The sequence below is a fragment of the Acomys minous genome, assembly GCF_964271855.1.
Source record: "Acomys minous genome assembly, chromosome: 15".
Taxonomy (NCBI): Eukaryota; Metazoa; Chordata; class Mammalia; order Rodentia; family Muridae; genus Acomys; species Acomys minous.
This window is the reverse complement of record NC_140497.1, coordinates 67362568-67386289: the sequence shown is the minus strand read 5'-3', so window position 1 is coordinate 67386289 and position 23722 is coordinate 67362568. Positions and strand designations below refer to the sequence as shown.

Sequence of the window (23722 nt, the reverse complement as noted above, 5' to 3'; positions counted from 1 at the left end):
TAAATCTATTCCCATAGTGTTTACAATATATTATGTATGGTAAGCAATCTAAAAAATGTTAAATTATTCAAGATGTTCGTAGCTATTTGTAAATATCATGCAGTTTTATAGAAGGGACCTAAGCTACTACAGACTTGGGTATATGTGAGTCTTGGAACAGTTCTTGACAGATGCTAAGGGATAAATGCGTTTATTATTACTACTAATTTGTAACCATTAGTAGTAAGTGTAAAATACACAAAGGTAGGCAGAAAGAATAAATTACAAGCAGAGAGGAAACTGAAATTGCATTAAATAGATACAGAGAGAAGCTCCATGAATACAAAGTCATGGGATAAATAAGGTAGAGATATAGATCAGTGTTTTTCTTTGTTCATCATGATGTCTGCTCATGATTATGAGCTACCACAGCATCTGTGTTCCATAGAAATCTTCATGAATTCAGTTCTTGTAATTGTTTGAAATAGTTCAACCCTCTGAATGGATTTCTGTAAGGGAGGGGGTGGATTCAGTGAATTTACACTGAATTTGCTTAGTTAGCAAAAAGGCTAACTAAGGTAGATTTCTGGAAACTTTGGTTGATACCAGAAATTTGAGATTCCTAATTTCTTCAGCGATTACCTTGAGGGAGTAAATGCATATTCTTTTAGCTCTATGTTAGATGCAATTTACATAAACACTAATAGCTTGTATAATAATAAGCTAACGTTAGAGGTCCTCTCCTTTTCCTTTCTGGTGAGAATTGAGCTTCATCCCTGGTTAACATTGACTTCAAAAAGATGACACATATAAGAGATGCAGCTTACATGACAGCTGCTTCACTGGTGTAAAGTGTGAATCCAGCATTGACATTAGTGGCCATGCAGTTTGTCATTCTGACCTGGAGGGGTATAGGAATTTTTAATTCTTGAAGGAAAACATATTCATAAAAATAAAGGTCAAAAATAGACCATGAGGTATCAAATTAAGACACAGAATTTTCTCATTTAATATTTTTCCTGATTTCCTTTATATTGAACAATTGCCATCATTACAAAATTTTAAATTAGAAGCAGTTCTGTTGTTGGTGAACAAAAGCATCCAATACTGATGTATGTTTCTCCATATTATACTGGAATAACCACATAAATATATAGGTTTTAAAATTTTTTGTTTGTTTTTATCTGGCCTTCTCGCTTGCTGCCTTCCTCTTGTTAATAATTCCTTTACCTCTAGTAGCTTCCCTTCTGTTATCATGTCACTGAGTGTCCAGTGCCATTTCTTTTTACCTTTCTGTTCCCTCACATACATTCAATTATTTCTTTACCTCTCACCGTCCCCTTTCCACACATCCCTTCTCATGATCCCTTTTTTTCTTTCTCATCCTTTATCTACACACACACACACACACACACACACACACACACACACACACATACACACACACCACCACCACCACCACCACCACCACCACCACCATGTATGAGAGGAAATAGATTTCTCTTCCTGAGTCTGGCTTGTTTAGTTCAATTTAAAATGATTTCTATTTATACACATTTTTTTCCTGCAAATGTCACAATTTTATTTTTGTTTATAGCTGAAAGAAATTTCATTGTTCCACCACATATTATTTACTCACCAGTCCCTTGGTACACATCAAAACTGACTTTCTTTCCTAGCTATTATGAACAGCACAGCAACAAATGTACATGAAAGTGTTTCTTTAATATGACTAGGGCTCCTTCAGATTGAATGGTATAACTGATCATTTAGTTATTCAATTACTAGTTTCTTGAAGAAATACCATCCTGATTTCCATAGAGTGTATAAAGTTTTCTCTTTCTCCACATCACAGACAGCATTCTTTTTCATAAACATTGACTATTATGACTTGGAAGTCAACTTGTAAAAAATAGTCCTTTATTTTTTCCTCTCACTTCTTCATGATTTAATCACAGAACACAAGGCTTTGTCCACCTTTGAATTCACTGAATTCTTTACTGACAAGCTGCCTGGGATATCATGTACCACCTCATGAATGTTAGCCACCTCTCATTTTACCTTCTGAATATATGTCAAATGATTTTTTAAACAAAGAAAATGTGAAGCTTTAAGGAAGATGAGGGAAATTTCTTACCTTTGTAATACACTGTACACTCCATTAAAAGAATATTGCCTCTAATGTACTTCATGAGAACATAATCATCTGAGTGAGAAATTAAAGTGTCCAACTTATGATTCTAAATGGTAAAATTTAAATGATATTAAATAAAGAATTTTTTCCTTCTACATTATTTTATGATATGTGATTGTCAGATTTTCAATACCTAACTTTGCACTTTTGTATAACAAAGTGTGTTTAAATATGCAAGGTCTAATTCTATGACCTGAACTCATCACTTCTTAAGTAAAAGGCTCATCTTGAGGCTATTATTAAGTTAATGACAATGCTATTCATAGTTGTATAAAACTCACTTCTATTAATAATATAAGATATATAAAATATAAAGTATAAGTAATGGATAAAAAACTTAGTAATTTTGTTGTCAGAGATCTTTTTCTTAACTTAAGTTAAATTAATGCTTAATTTTACCTACTGTATTTTTGTTACAGAGTAATATATTATGTATTTTAAATTTGAAATTATTATGAAATTTTAAAAATGATAGCAATGTTTTAGTTATTGTCTCATTATACAGAAATTATTTTTGTTTTTTGTTTTGCACTTTCATTTTTGTATAGTCACATTGCAGGTGATAAGATAGAATTTATTGTGGGTGGCAACTTGCATGTAGCAAGACTACTAACTGAGAAATAGTTTCTTGAATCTATAAAATAATACCAATCAACTCATAGAAAAAACTTCTCAGTGGTAAAAGCTGCACTAAGTTCTTGGATAAAAATGGACTTCATAGAATTCACAATTCAAAGACAGATGTCATTATTAACATCGTAGTAGTAGGTGAACACAGGCATAGGTGATGACTGACCTGTTCATGTTCATATTGGAGGGAATATATCAGTCAGATTTCTCCAGATTGTTATATAAAATCGGCAACAGATCTCAACAAAACTAACTAATGCGATTTTGGCTCCTGAGAAGTTGCATGGCATGCTACTTTTAAGCTAAAAGCCCTGGACAGTGATAGAACACTGTCTTTTAAATCAGAGCTCTCTGAGTCAGAAAAAAGATAGTGTCTGCCCCAGGAACCACAGCATTCATTGGGGGCGTGGTGGGGGGAGTTGATAGTGTTGGGTCTGGAGTTCTGATTCCCAAAGCAGCATGAATGTCAGTCTAAGCCCTTAGAGGAAGGAATATAACTCCTTTTGTGTTTGCTCTGTTGGTACCAGCCCACACTGAGAGCTGATCTCCCTAATTATAGCCATGCGCAGATCTCTGAAATGCATGCAAAGGAGTAAACCCAAAGTACTCCTTTTTTTTTCCTAGTAATTCCTTAATCTGGTCTAGTTGAGACCTACAATTAAACCCTCTAGTGATGGCAAAGGCTAACAGCCTAGGAGCTTGTTGTCAGAATCACTGTTGAGAATTCCCAGCATGCTGCTGGACACTAGGCATGACAGGGAGAGAACTGGAAGTGATGATTTCAGAAACAACCTTCACATCCCTGGGAGAATTAGAGCCAGGTATCGAGAAAAGTGGTTGGATAAAAATGACACCAACCGTGGATAAAATGAAGGAAAAAGTCTTAGGAAAAAAAAGATGTAAAATGTAGGAAAAAGAAGTCTATAGAGAATGCATGGGAAACAGGACATTTAGACATGCCAGTCAGGAAGATAGGATGTCCTAAGTAGCTTGGCGGAGAATATTGCTATATTGTATAATTATTTCTACTGAAGTTCAGTTCACTTGAACTCTTTTTTTCCCCACATTAAGTCAGTATTGATTTTGGAAAATGTATCAACTTGTCACTTCAAACTGTTTTCTCATTGATTCAATGCTATCATAAAGTAAACCATGTCTTGGGGCTGAGGAGATGGCCCAGTGAGGAAGAGTGTGGGAAATAAAAGAATAAAAAGTGTGGTATGGCTCCAATGGCCTTCTGGTAACCCCAGTGTCATGGGGCAGGCTCAGGCAGACCATAGGGGTTTCCTGACAACTCCAGCTAACCCATGGGACAGACTCAGGCAGACCATAGGAGTTTCCTGACTACTCCAGCTAACCCATGGGACAGGCTCAGGCAGACCATAGGAGTTTCCTGACAACTCCAGCTAACCCATGGGTCAGGCTCAGGCAGACCATAGGAGTTTCCTGACAACTCCAGCTAACCCATGGGTCAGGCTCAGGCAGACCATAGGAGTTTCCTGACAACTCCAGCTAACCCATGGGACAGGCTCAGGCAGACCATAGGGGTTTCCTGACTACTCCAGCTAACCCATGGGTCAGGCTTAGGCAGACCATAGGGGTTTCCTGACAACTCCAGCTAACCCATGGGTCAGGCTTAGGCAGACCATAGGGGTTTCCTGACAACTCCAGCTAACCCATGGGTCAGGCTTAGGCAGACCATAGGGGTTTCCTGACTACTCCAGCTAACCCATGGGTCAGGCTTAGGCAGACCATAGGGGTTTCCTGACAACTCCAGCTAACCCATGGGTCAGGCTTAGGCAGACCATAGGGGTTTCCTGACAACTCCAGCTAACCCATGGGTCAGGCTTAGGCAGACCATAGGGGTTTCCTGACAACTCCAGCTAACCCATGGGTCAGGCTTAGGCAGACCATAGGGGTTTCCTGACTACTCCAGCTAACCCATGGGTCAGGCTTAGGCAGACCCTAGAAATTTCTTGACAATTCCAGCTAACCCATTCACATCTAGCTTCAGGTTCAGTTAAAGAGTCTCATTGCTTAGCTTTTCTCAACTTGACACAGAGATGAGTTACCTGGGAAGAAGAAATTCCAACTGAGGAAATGTCTCAATCAGTTTTGGCTTATAGCCATGCCTGTACATCTTTTTCTCTCTTGATGGATGTGTGACAGCAAACTCCTTTGCAGTGGTTCTGGGAAGCATGGGAAAAGTAGCTGAGTATGAGCCTGGGAGCAAGCCATTGAAGCACCTTTTCTCCATAGTTTCTGCCTCCGATCCTGACTGAGTTCTTGCCATGAATTCCCTCTATGTTGAACAATAATCAGGATGTATAAAGCTACATAAACTCTTGCGCAAGTTGGTTTTGGACAATCTTTTATCACAGCAACCATTAGGAAAGTACGACAACCCTGCCTCAAGGGAAAAAGACAGAGTTGTAGCCATGTTACATAGATATGAATGCCTGCACTTTCACATACATGTTCACAAATATCTTATAACATACACATTCAGCCTAATACAATATGCAATGCTTTTATGTTAATACATAAGATAATTTACTTAATACAGAAATGAATATATGAGTGCACATATGCACAACCATAACCACCTATTGAGAGAGCTAAAATGTCTGGTTTATATCCGCTAGTTTTGTGGGGTTTTTGCTGTTGATGTTGCTGTAGGTAGTGGTAGAATGTTATTTTGTTCTGTTAGTGAGATAACGAAAATAAAGTTGTGTGTAGTGGGAAGATCTAGGAGTTGTGAAGGATATGGAAAAACATGACAAAACATATTTTATAAAAAATTTATACAATTTTTATTCAAGAATGTAACACTCTCTGAGCACACCTTACATCACTCTGTTTCTTCTAGGCAAACCTGTGATGATAGTGACAGAGTATATGGAGAATGGCTCCTTAGACACATTTTTAAAGGTAAGAGTCTGCCTTAATTTTGTTATTTATTGGCATACTTTAATGGTAAAGTTGTGAATAGATTCAAAATAAATTAGTAGAATCATAATACTCCTCAATGAACTTATATTTGAAAGGTATGTTTTTCAGAAAACTTTTACAATACCAATTATGTGCTCCTATAGCTTTATTTAAGAATATGTTTAATGTAAACAAAATGAAAGTAGAGATGACTAAAGGAAAGAAGACATAAAAGGAAGTAAGGAAGAAAGAAAATGAAGGAAAAAAGGATAGACATAAGAAAAGGAAAATCAATAAAGTTATCAAATGCTCAGATTTTTGACATGTCTCTATTTATGCTGACAGTTTCACATTTGTTTATGATATTTTGATCATACTCACTTCCATCACCGTCTCTTAACCTCATCCCACTCCCAATGCTTCTTCTTACCAGAAAGTTCTGCTCTAATATTCTGTCCTATGTATGTGTGAAGGGACTGTATCATATGTGTGTGTGTGCACATCTGTGTTTGGTGTTTTTGTGTGAATGTGGATGTGTGTGGTGAGGATGTGGGTAATTGTGTGGTGTGTGTGTGTGTGTGTAGTGTGTATATGTTGTAAGTTTGTATATGTATGTGTGATTATGTGTATGTGAGTGTGTGGTGTGTGTGTGTGTGTGAGTGTGTGTATAGTGTGTGGATGTTGTAAGTTTGTATGTATGTGTGTATGGTGTATGTCAGTGTGTGTGGTATGTGTGTATATGGGAAAGAGAGAAATTGTGTGTGTGTGCATGTGTGCAAGCGAGCGTGCATGCATGTGTGAGTGCATGTGTGCATGTTTGTGTGTGTGTGTGTGTGTGTGTGTGTGTGTGTGTGTGTGTCTGTTTAGTGTAGCTTTAATCAGCATAGGAGGCAAGTTACTTGATGGAGCATGAGCAACTTGCTAGAGGCTGCCACATTGGGGAAAAGCATGCTCCGTTTCCAGGCAACCATCAATGGCCTCAGAGAAAGAAAGGCTTTGTAGAGGGTCTCTACATGTCCTTCATAGAAGATTGAGTAATGCCATGTTGTGCAGGTGACCACAGCTGCAAAGTCCTGTCCAAAAAAGCAGCTTTTCACAGCACTTCTTCTCATCCTTCAACTCTTACATTCTTTTCTCTCTGTCTTTCATTATGTACCCTGTCCTGGAGTACGTGATGAAGTTGCACTCTACTTCCACTGTGTGCATGACAATGGACATTGGAAAAAACATGTCCAAAATATCTGTGCAGATCATTATTGAAAATGTCAGACTGGAGGCTATAAATGACTCTGAGTAGCTTCTTTACTCTCAGACATCAGAAGTGTTTGTTCATTTTTCTAAGTATCAGTTTGTGTGTGTGTGTGTGTGTGTGTGTGTGTGTGTGTGTGTGTGTGTGTGTGCATGTGTGTGTGTGTGTGTGTGTGTGTGTGTGTGTGTGTGTGTGTGTGGTAGAAAAGTCATCAGCCTAAAAATATTGCCTATATAATTATGTGTTCTGGGATGTAGGAGTAAGACAGTTAAATCCACATCTCCTGGTTTTAAATATTGACAACTCACTTTAGTTGTAATTAGCTGGTGTATATAATGTAACACTTTCATTTATGAGCAACTTGTAGTCTGGAAGTTTATAAAGTCATTGTAGTGGTGTTGCTTCTGAAGGGAAAAACACTATTATAAATTTTTATAACAACTTTGAAAGGAGCCTGTGAGAGATTAATGTAGTGTGTCTCTATTATGTAACATTTCTGTTTTAATCTCCAGCCTGCATCAAGGGACCACCCTAATGCCAGTTTATCCTTCTGCACTTGCAGGTCTTCCAGTCTTTTGAAATTGTCATCATTACTTTATTCAACGTGATTTCAGCTACTAGTTAGGCTTTATAAGTTCATTTAACTTTATTATATTTAGTGTCTTTGACAAAAACAACAGACTTCCAGTAAATGTTGATATTTTCCTCTCCAGTGCTCAGTAATTATCTCTGCTCTCACCCACCCTGCAGAAAGTCTTGTACTTCCTCAGGCCATTTTACCTTTACCCCAATATGTTTATCTAGACAGCTTCTTTTAAATTACCATAAAATGCACTCAGTGTTAGCCAAGGTTGGCACTAGGTGGAAAATACCTCTGGTGTATGAGAATAAAGAAGCTACCATGCACAAAAGGGCGATAAGATGGAATTTTTAAAATGATACCAGCTGCTTTTAATAGTGGGCAACACGGGGGACACAATACAGCTTACGAAGTTATACATACCGTGTGATTAGAGCTATTAAGAACAGAACGCAGAGGAAAGAAGGTATGTTGACTCATGAGTACTAAAAGAACAACACCGATACCAAATAAAGAGGTAATTAAGAGCAATATTATTAAGGACTAACACAATGCAACTATGAGTGACCAATTCTTTCTTCTTTACACTCCATTTTAAAATGTTTTAAATACATGGTTATTGCTTTTATAGTTTGAAAAAGATATTATTATTTAACATTACTAGTGCACTCCATCTCAAGCACTATGTGAACACAAAATGTGAGCTGAGCACAACTGAGCGTGCTGGGGTACACCCTTCGTGGCTGCACTGTGAAATAGATGCAGATGGACCTTTGTGAGTTTGAAGTCAGCATGAGCTACATAAGGAGGATAGCCAGGATACAGAGTAAGGCATTGTCTCGAAGCGTTGAAATAAACTAATGACTTAACTAATACTAATTTGAGGTAATTAATTCAAATCAATCGAACAAAACGTAAGTTCTCACAATTTAAGTTTTCATGTACGTTTTTGATGTTATAGTGTCACATACTATCTTAGATATTACAAAGTCAAACCCCCAAATGCTTGCTTCTTTAATAGAACACATAATAACATATTTTTAGTGTTCTTTTTTATATTATTCTTTATAAACATTTCTGATTTGTGCTTATTAATAATTAAGGATTACATATAAAATACTTATCAAAAGCTAGCAAGTCTATAAAGAATTGTTTCATGAACAACCTATCATCAATTGCTAATATTCATACCTAGTGTTGATTATGAAATAGGGACACTACCAATAACACGTTATGGAAGTTTAAGGATTTTGCAGTTCTTCCTCCTGAATTTATTTCCATTACATACAATTCTTTATAGGAAGTATAGTATACTAGTGCATTTCTCCTTGAACATATGTTTGTATAAGGGAAATTATATCTTCAACATATTTTAACATAGTTATATACTTTGGTACATTTTGGTCTACAACTATGTTAAGAACATAAAACATTCATATTTGCTAAAGGTTTCATATATATATATGAATATATATATATATAATAAATTTAGTATTTTAGACTTCCTATTACACTATCTCGTCCCTTTTCATTCTCCCACTAAAATCCTCTTTCTGAAATACCTCTATTTGCACGTGTGTGTGTGTGTGTGTGTGTGTGTGTGTTTGTGTGTGCTACATTAGATTTTTGAAGGACTTTCAAAGTCTTTACTTCATTTGACCAGATCCACATGATCAGGAAGTTTAGCTTTCTAGTGCTTTCCATTCTCCTTGAGCAGAAATCGCATTTGCATTTTGAAAGGAGCTACCATTAATTTGAAGGCTGAAAGAGGGCTTTTTCCAAATTTTCCTCCTGTGAATCGTACTGCTAGCCTAATGCTACACTGTCTTTGCAGAAAAACGACGGGCAGTTCACTGTGATTCAGCTTGTTGGCATGCTGAGAGGCATCGCTGCAGGAATGAAGTACCTTTCTGACATGGGCTACGTGCATAGAGATCTAGCTGCCAGAAACATCTTAATCAACAGTAACCTTGTGTGCAAAGTGTCTGACTTTGGACTTTCTAGGGTACTGGAAGATGATCCTGAGGCAGCCTACACCACAAGGGTAAGATCTAACGGAATGCATTTCTTATACACTAGGCTAGAGGCGTTTAATTTTTAAAGATGTTAAAAGAAGTACCAAAAAGGGCATTTCTCCAAAAACAGTCAAGAGGAGACATGGAAAACATTAGAGAAAATAGAAAATCCAGTTCTACTCTCCAAATTCAAATATTAAACTTAGATAATGAAAATATTTACCTTCCATGTCTCAATAACTTATTTATTTTTCTTAAGGATACTGTGATGCTAGTTTAAGTCAACTTAAAAATAAACGATTGTCACTGCAGAGGAGGGAGCCTCAACTGAGGAAATGCCTCCATAATATTGGGCTGTAGGCAGGCCTGTAGGGCATTTTGTTTCTTATTAGTAATCTTTTGGGAAAGGCACAGCTTATTCATAACTATATCATGCCTGTATTGGTGGATCTGGGTTCTATAAGAAAGTAAGGTGAGTAAGCTATGGGAAGTAAGCCAGTTTGCAGCATCCCACCATGGCCTTTGCATCAGCTCCTGAATCCATGTCCCTGTCCTCTTTGAGTTTCTATTCTGACAAGTTGATGAACAGTGATATGGAAGCATAAGCTCAATAAACCCTTTCCTTCCCAAGTTGCATCAGTTATGGTGCTTTACTGCAGGATTAGTAACCTAAACTAGGACAGATGCCAAGAACAGAAATTCTAAATTCATAAATGGTATAATATGTGTGTGTGTGTGTATGTGTTTTATAAAATATTTAAAGTAACAGATGAGTTAAATACAAAGCTTCTTATATTAAAAATATGTGTGTTAATTTCATATATTTGTGAAGAATGAATATGGCAGTAAGCACACATAAACACATATAGATAGTATTACTGGGAAACTTAAGTTATCTGTATTATAGTGTCCTCAATTATAAAATAAAAGTAGTAAAAGTAAGCTCATCTCAAGGGTTTATATTGTGAGAAAAACAAGTTATACTTCTTTTAAAAGTTTTGATTTTCTGGAGCTATTTAAATGTCTCCCTGCTTGATTTATAGAGTCTGAGAACTATTAAGCTTACATAGATGGAAAGTTGGTTATTACTCACAGTATAATAGCTATCATAAATATACAGCCTACAGCAAACAAATTCTTTCCTGAAATAATGTGGCATAAAATTAGCCAAGAGAGACTTGATACCCTATGAGCATATACAGGGGGAGGTAACCCCCCTCAGGAACAGTCATAGGGGAGGGGAATAAGGGGAAATGGGAGGGAGGGAAGAATGGGAGGATACAAGGGATGGGATAACCATTGAGATGTAACAAGAATAAATTAATAAAGGAGAAAAAATAAAAAAAATAATAAAATTAGCCAAGGAAAACAGGATATTTTTATAAAAGGAATTTGTGGAAAGACAATCTACTTTTTAAAATTGAACCTGTTAATAGATGTTTGGGGAAAATCTAAATATTTTCAGTATTATCAGCTGGGATACGCTCAATGTCTAAATTATTTGTAGAGATGGAGACTTATTGTATATTCTTTCACTGCGCAAAAAGACTAACTTTTTTTCAATATGGAATAATACTTTTGCCATCTCTAATTCTTAAATTAGAGTCTATGCATTATCTTTCTCCTTATTAAGTTCTACTGTAAAAATTGATGGCCAGTAAGAAACCCTTTAATGTATTATAAGGTTTCCTTGGTTCACTTTTACAACTAGGTCTTGTGGCACATGGATTTTTGAGGATTTGTACAATGATGAAAAGCAAGAGTAATTTGTTTAAGCAAACTAAAAAATCCAGAGGTCATCTCACTAAATCAATAAATTAATTGATCAAAATTTTCTCTTCTTCCATACCTAACTATAGCTGCCATTATTTTCATTAAATGAAAAGTCAATTAAGAATTCTCCTGGTGTTAGAGTTGCATTAATAAAGTTGGCCTGGGCAAGATGGAGGTCATAGAAAGTCTATTGCTGTTTTGGTGGGTGAGTGTCATAGTGAAATGAAAGGTAGCTTCTCCCAAGACCCTTGATTCAGTGTTAATTGGCAGAACTGGTAGAGCACCGGGCAGGAGATCCTGATACTCTAAAGACTTCCTTCTCTATGTGGGGTGTGGAAACAGTTTGTAGAATATATGTGTAATTAGAAATAATCAGATAAGTGAACCCCAAAAGTTACTGATACACATAGATTGTTCCAATGAACAGAAGAACACTCAGTGGTAAAGCTCAGTCTAGCCTATAAAGTACAATTTGGAAAAGGTACTTTAACACATGTTGCAGCACATAACAATTTTCCTCCAGTCCCAACACTCAGGATACTGAAACAAGGGGATTGCTGGGAGGCAGGAGTTCAAGAACAGCCTGGGCTACAAAGCAAGATTCTGTTTCAAGAAAACTAAGGCAGTACATTTACCTACTCAAGGACCTGAAGTGATGGCTGCATTGTTAAGAGCACAAACTGCTCTTACAAGGAATATGATTTAGGCTCCCAGCACTCATAACAAGAAGCTTAAACTCCCTGTAATTCTATCTCTAGGAGATCTGGGAACCTCTGCAGATATCTGTGTCATTTGCAACCCCCCACAGACACACAGACACACACACACACACACACAAACATATATACATACACATACTCAAACACACACACATGCATATACATAAGTAAAAGTAAAAATAAATCTAAAGACAAGTGAAAATGAAGCAAAATAAAACAAGTATGTCACAGCTTTGCTTTAGGTTTGTTTGTTTGATTTTTGAAAGAGTGTTTTCTAGATTTAATTTCACCAGAAACAATGAAGGAAGGCAATAAATGGCTATAAAGCATCAGCCATGCATGTTGTTAGAGTGCTCCAACAATTCTGGAAGTTTTAAGAGATCATATGCCTGTGTTTGTAAACTTGTGAAAAACATCAGCTTTGTGTGATGTAGTGTTTTGTATACACTTATTAGGCAAATCAATCTCCATAAAATATCCAGGTATATTACAGGGTGTGTGTGCGTGTGTGTGTGTGCGCGCGCGTGTGCCCGCAAAAGGTTTCAACCTAAGTCTTATTTCTTCTCAAATTTCAATTGTGATATGAAATGATTTTCTCAAAAATGTTGAAAGTTAGCTTTTTAATGGAAATTGTCTTGTTTATGGAATTGTTTTGTTTGCTAATTTTTAGTTATTCTTTTCTACAGAAGAGGTAGGTGTTAAGTAGTCTTTTTTATAAGAAAATTTCTGTCTCTCTTTCAATATGTGTTAGCAAGTAGGCAGAAAAATAATTTTAAAATGTGACTATTTTCCCCTGAGTGCTCCAAGCTTAACATGCTTTTGATTAGTTGAGTGAAACAATAAAATTTCTTAGATTCAACATTCTAACTGAACAAATACAGAAATATGCTATTAAGATAAAGGAAGAAAACATCAAGCTTTACAGAAAGAAAATAATGTTGAGGGAAGGACATTTGAGTTTTCAGCCTGTAATATTTTCATGCTTGTCTTATTAACTGTTAAGTATCCCAGGGTTTCACTTTACCACCGAGATGTTCCTCTTATAACTCTGTACTTTTAAAACAAAATGCATGCAGCGTATTTAAGTCCTTTACTTTCACAATGCTAAGCGTCCATCTCATTGATGTGCGTGAGGGCCTCCTGCCCCTACTCAGCGCTGCCATCCTGAGAGCTATAATTGAGATGTAGGTCCTGTATGCCTTGCAAGAGTCAAACAGAATTTATAGCAGAAACCTTCCCGACAGCCAATTAGTTGTTATTCTACAAGTGCTCACAGGCTGGGAGATGTGAAAAGAGGCTGCCTGCTGTCAAACAGAATCACTTAAAAATGTTACAACTCTTTCTAGGTCTTCTCAAAGAAGCTACAGTATCCCTAGATACTCCTGAAATATGCAGGGTTATTTTTGTGGGGTGTGTGTGTGTGTGTGTGTGTGTGTGTGTGTGTGTGTGTGTGTGTGTGTTGTGTGTGTGTATGTGTGTGTGTGTGTGTGTGTTGTGTGTGTGTATGTGTGTGTGTGTGTGTGTGTGTGTGTGTGTGTGTGTGTGTGTGCGCGTTGCCTGCGTATTACTTATATATACATGTATTTTTAATTTTAGGGAGGCAAAATTCCAATCAGATGGACTGCCCCAGAAGCAATAGCTTTTCGAAAGTTCACCTCTGCCAGTGATGTCTGGAGCTATGGAATCGTAATGTGGGAAGTTGTGTCTTACGGAGAGAGACCCTACTGGGAGATGACCAATCAGGATGTGAGTACAGAAGACACTGTTTCTCCTTCAAGTTGAGAAAGAAATGCTTTGTCCTCAGTCAAGACTCTTACAGTGTTTTGAAATGTGAAAAGGACAGTTACTTGGAAAATGTAACATACTTTCTTATCACTGTGTTACATTTGTTGCTATGAAAATGTTTTTTTATGCAAGAGATAAAACTTAGTTGGGGTAAATGAAAGTAAATTAAAATTATGAAACACAAAACAAAACAAAACAAAACAAAAAACTCAAGTCCTTTGGCAAGTAGCTTTATCTGTATGGTAGTGTTGTTCCACTCAGTTTTTATTAGTATCAATATCAAAGATGGACAAGGGGCAACCATCTGAGAATGAATGCAGAAAAGCTAACCTTTGAATAATAAGATGAATTATATTGTGATTTGAATTGGTAGGAAAAGTGAATATCCTTCTTAATATAAACATTAAGTAATTTTCCTCCCAAGTTCAAATGCTTATGCTACTTGGGACACAATTATAGTCTTTGCTCTGATGATTTCCATCATTAATATTGAATCCATCCTCTTCAATTCTGGATAGTATTGCCATTTGATATTTTTCTTTCTGCCAATAATTGAAAAGAAGATAGTATTTATTGATCCCATAGGGCAATGGTTATCAATCTGAGGGATCTAACACTTTGAGAACCTGTGGTTCTCAACCACTTTGGTGTGAAATAACCATTTCACAGATGTTGCATAGCAGATATCTTGCACATTGACTATTTGCATTATGACTCATAACAGTAGCAAAACTACAGTTATGAAGTACAATGGAAAATCATTTTATGCTTGGGATCACCATAACATGTGTAACTTTATTAAAGGGTCACAGCATTAGGAAAGTTAAAAACAACTGTCTTATAGTGTATTAACCCTTAACCAACTAATAGCTCATTGCTTCTATGTACATCAAGTGTATTGAACAATCTCCACTCTATTACACTTATTTGAAACCTTCAGAAAAGGAGGTGTTATAGTGTTAGGATACACCGAATAAACGAAGAAAAAGACAAGGTTTCAACTGTGGGCTATGACAACCCTAATTAAACAAATAATGAATAAACAGACGTAGTCAAGTAGCTGCTCCTTTCCTCTAACCAAATCTGTACTTAGATTGGTAGAATTTGTCTAGTTATAGAAGCATAAAACTAAGGATAAATTTGATTATTATTATGACAAGTTGTTCACACATATTTTGGAAGAGCACCTCTTCATCAGTGCACATGAGTACTATCATTTGAGGTATGTGTCAGTGTTCTATAAAGACACTGGAAAGAGTTGTCTGGCGAGGATAAACAGGACAGTGGGGTACAGCTGACTTCCTAAATCTCCTGTTTCTTGCTGTTCATTTATCTCCTTACGGACCCTTGCTTCACCATCCCTGTGTTTCTCTTACAAAGGAAAGCACAATGGTGCTCTCCATTGGTCCAGTTTTGGAATTGTTATCTCAGGCTGTGATGCTCAGTCTATATTCTTTAACTTTCCTAGAGTGGGCAGCCAGAAGAACATCTCAGCGTTTCTCCCATAGTGTCAAGCAGAGGTTCCACTGCTCCTCTGCAGTCAGCTCCAATCACTATAATTATTCTAGCTTGTGCCAAACTCATGGGGCAGCAGAGTCTCTATTGTCTTTACTTACATTTAAGGGATAGGACTACATAAAAATGTAATTAAACATCTGATATATGTTTGTGTGTTTAAATATAATTTAGATACATAAATATCTTCAGGACTATATTTGTATGTGTACACTTAGACAACACACAAAGGAGATGTTATCATTATTTAACTTTGACAGTGTAGAATGAAAACTTAGAGAAACTCAATGATTTTCTTATGTCACAAAACAGTAAAATCTACAGCATATGAAACAAGCTTTTACTCATATTTTTTAAAATCTATGACTTATAGCAATTTATTTATTATGTACTTCTGCTCTTCATGTCCCAAACATATTGGCCTTCCAAATAAATGAGGAGGCACGAGATGTTCAATTCAATTCAAATCAATTCAATAATCAAAAGTAGTGATTAATCTTCACAGAACAAAGGTAGGCTCAAACTTGATTTCTATAGTTTCTTTTTCATGTAAAGACCAATTGCTCACAAAACCTCTGTGCCATTACAGTTCTGTGTTTAATTTATATTAAGGCTCATTTTTTTCTTACACTGTCACAAAGCCCTCAAATGACAATCCATACCATGTATCTATTTTGTTCTTTAGAAATATGGTTTCCTTGTTTGCCAGCCTCCAGAGTTAGTTTCTAGCCACAACTGGGGATATTTTGAGTTTTGATTCATTAGTCTTTCTACTGTGTGTGGAAATGATACGTGTACTGTCATTCAATCCACACATATCAGATATTGATATTATATCAGTTGAGTTAAAATTGCAGCAGGTGAAGTCGTAGATCAAACCAGAAGAATCTGGAGGTAGATGAATGTTGTTGTTGCATGTTTCTGTGGATATTATCTAAGCTTGCCCATAATTCAGAGACAAGAAGTCTACACTGAAACAGTTTTCTTTTTCCCTCAGTTCTCCAGTCTCCTACATAAACACAGCAGATTGTGCAAAAGTTGACCTTATTTGCAAATTTCCTAGGTTTTTTTTTTTTCAACTTGACCAACATAGTCTTCTGAGTGCAGGCAAGAACATTTTTTAAATGTGTCCATAAGAATATCCTTTAGTCATGACTGTGGAACATTGTATTAATTAGTGATTCATGTAGTAAGATCCATCTAATTATGTATGGTAGCAGATCTAGGTAGGTGGTCCTGGAGTGTATAGGAAAGCAGGCTAAGCACCGGATGAGGAGTAAGCAGTGTTCTTCCATGGCCATTGCTTCAGGCCCTGCCTCTAAGTTCCTGTCCCGAGTTACTGCTTTCCTCAGTAATGGACTATAGATTCTAAGCAGAAATTGGTCCCTTTCCCCCCAACGTTTCTTTTGGTCACACTGTCTTAACTTCACACTAGACGCATTGCCATGTACCCTAAGTGTAAGAACAAGCTCACTGAACGTTAGCTAGTCACCTGTGTGCTAAGAGACATTTGGTAACCCCACAGTTTGCCATGTAAATCCATAACGGTGCTTTGTGTGGATGGATACCACAGCTGTATGGGAAGGGACATAGGGGCCAGAAGGTGACGGGCTTAGGGACTATCTACCAATCATTTTCATCTCCCTCTGGCGACCTAAATCTCTCCGTATGTTACGCACACATCAGCTACAGCTCCACTTTCTAGTGCTTTTTGCTTTCTAATTCTCTTTGTATGGTCGGTAGCTTCTTCGCTTTCATAGCATAGGCGAACAGTTTTGCACCTTCAAGTATAATATAAGAAGAAAAACTAATGATTTTTGCTTGGGCCAGCCCTTATCGACACAAAGCCTACCACAAATGGTTATTCATTTACCTCATCACAAAGTTTCCTGGGAAGTGTCCTTTAGTTCAACGCTGAGTGTATGATGTGCTATTTATGCAGCTTTTTTTGTCATCAGTGACATTTTATTTCTGGATACTACAGAAGTGTGTTATGTTTTGACTTATCACTAAATTTTACGTAAACAGAAACAAAGAAGATCCTCTGAGCTCAATAATCACCAACTGTCATTGAAAAATAGTTCAGAGAAAAAGGTTACATTACTGAATGCACAGTTTCCAAAGTTGGATCCTAAGACCCTATGATATCTACACTCCTGATAGGATCTGACCCAAAGAGAGGACTTTTGCTATCATTATATATCTCTTTATCAATTCATAGAGCATACTCTAAATCTCACAGAGAAGACCTTCCTTTGTGCCAGGAAGACAGAATTCAATCAACTTATTTTGATTCAGAATTGCTTCTGGCATCACAGAGGAAATAATAATAAATAATAAAGAAAAAAATAAATGTGAGTGAGTAGGATCAATTTAGGGAAACATGAGACCATGAACTCTGAAGCTTGAATAATATCCTATAGATAATTGAAGCTAGTTTGCTGGTAGAAAACGTTTTAAATGTCAATACTTTTCATAAACCAAAATAAAAAAACAAATTTAGTTATTTCATTATATAACATTTTTATATTTAGAGATACTGCCATTCTTTGTATCTATTGCTGAATATACGATTACATATATTTTATTAATCTGGTTTTCACCTTTCTGTAGTATTTATTTTGTCTTTTATTAGACAGCTTATTTTCTGCTCATTTTCTTTTAAATTCTGCAGGTGATAATAGAATAGATTTATTATGACATTGATGTGCTACAACTTCCTTAAAGGTCAAAGGACTATCAGGTTTTATAGTATATCAATTTACTTTAGTAATATATGCACAACAACTACCAATCCTATACTGATTTATGTTGGTGAAAATTGGTTACTAAATGCTTACTGTTAATCCACAGGTCATTGTTGTAATAGTTAATTATTCCACCTCCTAACATATCAATAAAAGGCACAGACACCTGTTAGGTTTTTTAATATGCCTAAACTCTGTGTCAGGGAAGAAACTACTCCCCTAAGCTACCTTTTACCTCCAAACCCCACATCTCATGCTAATTGCTCTAATAATTCCTATCTGGGCTACTGCCCATCTTGTATTCTGTAAATCCTTGTACATGCTTTTTATCTGGGCTGTTTCTCTCCATCACCAATCCTCAAAGCAGGTTCCTCCTTGCCACTTTCACACTATGGGTTATCCACACTAACCCATAGCTGCTCTACCTGCTCTGTTCCTCACTTCTAAATACCTCTATCCTGTTATCCTCCTGTGTCCCAAGCCCTAGACCTCTGACCCTGCCTTCCGCCCTACCCAGGTGTAGGCATTTATTTAGCCAATCAGGGATAATTTTGGAGGTAAAGTTCACAAAAGTCATTTTGGGTATGTGATAGACTGCTCATAAAAGGCAATAAGCAAGCCTTGGTGAGCAAAATAATTAATAATCAAATGCAAAGCACCAGACTATGCTGTAACAGTTTTTAATTTCAGATATGAATATCATATATATACATATAGATGTATATATACTTGGATGAATTTATTGGGAAATAAAAATAGAACATAACTCTAAAATAACTTATTAGAGATTGATAAAATTCTAATATCTCAGCTTTTAAAATATTTACTAGATTTGGAGATATAGCAGGATGGCACACCAATGGCCTAGCATGCCTGAGACCATGGGTTCCATCCTAGCCCTCATCAAAATCAACAACAGTTATATATGCTAAAGGTTTAATCGTTCTGAATGTCTGACTTAAATATTAATGTCTCACTGGAGCACTAAATGAGCTACAGTGTTTATTCCCCTCTAGTTACTTTTCAATTGCTTTGATAAAGCCCCATAACCAAGGCAACATATAAAGGAAAGAATGTATTTGCACTTAGGGATTCGGAGAGCTAGAGTCCATGATGACCATGCAAAAGCATGGTGCCCGGTCATCTGAAAGCATCAAAGCATAATAGAGAAACAAGAAAAAGGGGCAAAACATAACCCAATGTAATTTGAGCTGTACTAGTCTCTCCCAGATATGACGACATAAATATTTTCCACTACATGTCATCACCTACTGAGGCACCTATTAAGTTGTTGCAGTAAGGGTAAAGCTTCCACCACATAAAACTCTAGGGCGCAACAAATGTAGAGAAAACCATCGCATTTACATTAAAACCAAGAAATTGATCTAATTTATTCATTCTAAAATTATATGTAAAGACTAGATGCTCAGTAGATAAAAGTCCTTAATTTAAATTTGCCATATTTTTGAGAATTTTATACATGAGTACTGTATTTGCATCATTTATGGCCTTCTTTTTTGCCCTTCTAATTCTCCATGTCCCCACATACACAATACCAAATCTATGACTTTTTTTTTAGTTATTATTGTTGAACCTGTAAACTAAATAAACATATAGAATTAATTGAAAACATTGAAATAATCACATGCTACAAAGTAGATTAAGTTTTAAGAAGTTTTTATTAAATGATTTAAACTATAGTCTTTAGACTTCTATGTTGACCACAAGGTACCAAAAATAATAATACATCTCATAAAATTAACGGACACAACAAGCAAGTAAATAAGAAAATACCATTATAATATAAGGGTAAATGGTACTGTGAATAAATCCTTTGTCACATTTGGCATTTTTCTTATTTTCTAAACTTTAATTTGGAATTATTACTTAATCTATGGTTCTTACATTCCAATATGATTCTGGTTTTAATATGTCAGCTATCTTACAGTTGTTTAAAATCATGTTTGCAGAATTTGCTTTTTCACTTCTGTATTTTTTGTTGTTGTTGTTGTTGTTTAAGTTAAATAGGTTAACTGCCAGAGCTCACCAACAGAATCAAACAGTGCCTGGATGTGGGGCATGGGGATGGAGAAATAGAATAGGCATAGGAAAACATAGAAAAGATATAGCAAAGGAGATGGGAGAGAAAGACAAGAATTCAGAAGGACTAACAGTAAATACTATAGCCCAGAGTTTATTTTTCTCATTCCTTTTAATATATATATTATATTAATTATATAATATATTATAATATATATTATATTAATTATATGATATATATTATAATATATATATGATCCAGAAGATTCTTGAAACAGAAACAAATGCTAACAAAATTCTTTAGTTTATCTACATGCTTAGACTTCTACCAGCTTGAGGTCAAAGTACATCAAGCCCCCACATCCTGACCTGGAATTAATAATAAATTTTCTTCTCTAAGAAATTAGCCAACACAAGTGTATTGCCATGTCCTCAAGGCTGTGTGAGAATCTGCCAGCCAAGACTGTAAGTCCTCTGGCCTGCTTCTGTTAAGCACTCCATAAAACCGCTCCTGACAATTCCTGCTTCTTTATATTAAAAATTGTGCAGATACACTGTGCCTTCCTTAGGTTGTCCTATTGACGGTATGGGTCTTACCCGTCATTGGTACATGAATTCCAGGAAATGACTCCTGACGGTTAACTAAGGTAGACTGTGTCTGATGTCACTTGTCTGCAGCATTCCAATTATTTTCCAGACTACTTTAAGATTCTTTGAGTACTTTTTTTTTTCTTCCTGTGCTTTGAACTCCTTAGACTGCTTTACATTATTACTGTCTTTTGTAGATAGCCACTAGAAAAATAGGTCAAGTTGTGAACTATTGTTCATGATTTTAGCATGTATATCCCCCTAACAATGACTCTACGTATTGTCATCTGGATATCCCCACTTTCCTCAGATAAAAAGAAATTGCATGTTAAACTTGATCATGTTTACTTCCTTCATACATTTCTTTACTTCAAGATAACAAAAATTACCTTTCAGGTAGTGAGCCTGAACTCATTTGATTTCTGATATCCTTTCTCCTCTACTTCCTAGTCATATGTGCTTTGTAAGTGCACAGTTTCCTCTTTCCACCTGCCACCACATTAAATCCCTTCAGCCCCTTTATTGTGAAGAAGGGCTTATGTCCAATCCTTGAAAATTATCTTTATAAAATTCCTCTGCTAATTTATTTTACAGTTTTCTAAACAATGCCTAAGTTGTTGGGGGGGGGTTTAAATTAAATTTGCTAAATGTATATTTGTAATAAGTTTTGAAGAATATATTACTAAATAATATTTGGAGATTTTATTATAAATGAATGAAAAGGCCATTGTATTGTTTAGTAATACAAACTAACATGTTTCACATTCAGATATTTTAATGTCAGCAGCAATATTATAAATGTTTTTTAAATCACCAGAAATAGATTGATTTCATACATGTGTATAAAATAAATATCCGTAATGCCTGTGCCAGTAGAATCTCATTTCAAATTCCTGACAGAAATCCAAAGATGATAATAAACAGTCAGACCTTGACATTATTAAATGATACATGAGAAAGTTATGCTAATTTAGCCTCTGACTTATCCATCATTTACCATCCAAAAGTCTTGTGTGAAATAAAATTGCCAGTCTAGTACTGTGAAAATGTGGCTGTACATAACTTTTTATGAAAAAAATATATTTTCAAAGAAATCTCTAAAAAACATAACCATTGTTTGATTTTAAAATGCAAAAATAAATAAAACATACATTATTTTATGGCAATTACATTTATAAAACACTCTACACCAAGATTACAGGTAAAAATGATCACTGTTTAGAGTTTTGTTCTGTTTGTTTTTCTTTTTGATTTTGACCTTTGTGACAGGGTATCTCTACGTAGCCTTGGCTCTCCTGCAAGGCACTATGTAGACCAGGCCGGCATCAAACTCACAGAAATGTCCTGCCTTTGCCTCCCTATTGCTGGGATTAATGGCATGCATCACCACTTCTGGCTCATCATTTAGTTTTTCAACATTTTTTCAACATGTTAAAAAAAGGCCTGTTTGTTATTTTTTATTATTATTAATTTATTCCTACTACATCTCAATTGTTATCCCATCCCTTGTATTCTCCCATTCTTCCCTCCCTCCCACTTTCCCCCCTACTCCCCTCCCCTATGACTGTTCCTGAGGGGGATTACCTCCCCCTGTATATGCTCATAGGGTATCAAGTCTCTTCTTGGTAACCTGCTATCCTTCCTCTGAGTGCCACCAGGTCTCCCCATCCAGGGGACATAGACAAATATGAGGTTGTTTTTTTTTTTTTTTATGTTGTAATAGTACATTATTTTCTATTGTCTTATCTTACAGCAAATACAAGTAGTTGTGGTTTATAAAGTTAGTAATTTTGGTTACTAAGACAAACATAAGAAACATGGAAGTTAGATGGAGGAATTTTCAGACACTTTTTAATGCTACATCAGTGGCACTGTGGGCCTGGTTCTGTTTACTTTGCACAGGTGATAAAAGCGGTGGAAGAAGGCTATCGTCTGCCAAGCCCCATGGATTGTCCTGCTGCTCTCTACCAACTGATGCTGGATTGCTGGCAGAAAGATCGAAATAGCAGGCCCAAGTTCGATGAAATAGTTAACATGCTGGACAAGCTGATAAGAAACCCAAGTAGTTTGAAGACGCTGGTTAATGCATCAAGCAGGTACAATGCCAGACTTGAGTAATTTTTCTGAGTGTATCTGATCAGATGTTTTATAAAGGTCTTCATTTATGTGTTAATATATAATTTGTATATCATTAGTTCATTTAACTATATATCATCTTTCATAATGTTTCCCTCTTGAAAAAAAAAAAGATATAAGTAATGATTCCCTAAAACTCCCTTTCCTGACCTAGTTGTGTATTATGTCATTGTCACAAAAAAATAGATACACAGCTACACTGAAATAACATTAGAAAACAGGATTCACTGTGTTTGGAGCAGATGTACAGGTAAAGAAATGAACTTATACGAGGCTAAGGAAGCACTTCTGGATTTTAAACCAGATGTCTAACTGTGACTACACAGGAATTCTTTAGAATACATTCTACATTGGTCATTTAGTATGATTGTAGTATTTAGCTTATCCAGATTGATGACTTCAAGGTCTCCTGCCTTTATCTGGCCATACAGAGATATTTGCTTAATCATTTGGTATTCAGTTTGAGGATTTGAAACTGATAAGTGAATAATCTTGTGCAAATATATGCACAAGCCAATAGCATTATTTTTCTACTTTTCTCAATTGCATTAGGAATACATTTAAATAATACTGAATATTTGCAAAGTATATTGTTTCTCTTTGTCACAAAAATATTAGAAAATTTCCTAGATTATTACTTTCAGTGTATTTAATGCAGCTGTCTGTTTTTTTTTTTTACAAGAAAGGAAATCATGCTAGTAGATGAATTGGCTGCCTATTAAAATGAACTGAATAAAACTGCCTGCTTATGATGAAGTAACATAAATTCTATGATCTTGATGCAACACTTGTTTACTAGGCAGAAAGTCATTTTAACACCAGTCAGAAATGAACCTTCAAA

At 35.9% G+C, this 23722-nt stretch overlaps 1 protein-coding gene across 9 annotated transcripts in view; it reads left to right on the top strand.

The window, feature by feature from the left end:
* The window catches only part of EPHA5 (EPH receptor A5), a 312460-nt gene that overhangs the window by 277917 nt on the left and 10821 nt on the right, over positions 1 to 23722 (top strand). For all 9 annotated transcript variants that reach the window (XM_084758024.1, XM_084758022.1, XM_084758021.1 and 6 more), the window contains 4 exons: positions 5673 to 5734; positions 9398 to 9607; positions 13667 to 13816; positions 22648 to 22841. In XM_084758024.1, coding sequence (XP_084614150.1) covers positions 5673 to 5734; positions 9398 to 9607; positions 13667 to 13816; positions 22648 to 22841 — 616 coding nt within the window. The remainder of the gene's footprint in view (positions 1 to 5672; positions 5735 to 9397; positions 9608 to 13666; positions 13817 to 22647; positions 22842 to 23722) is intronic.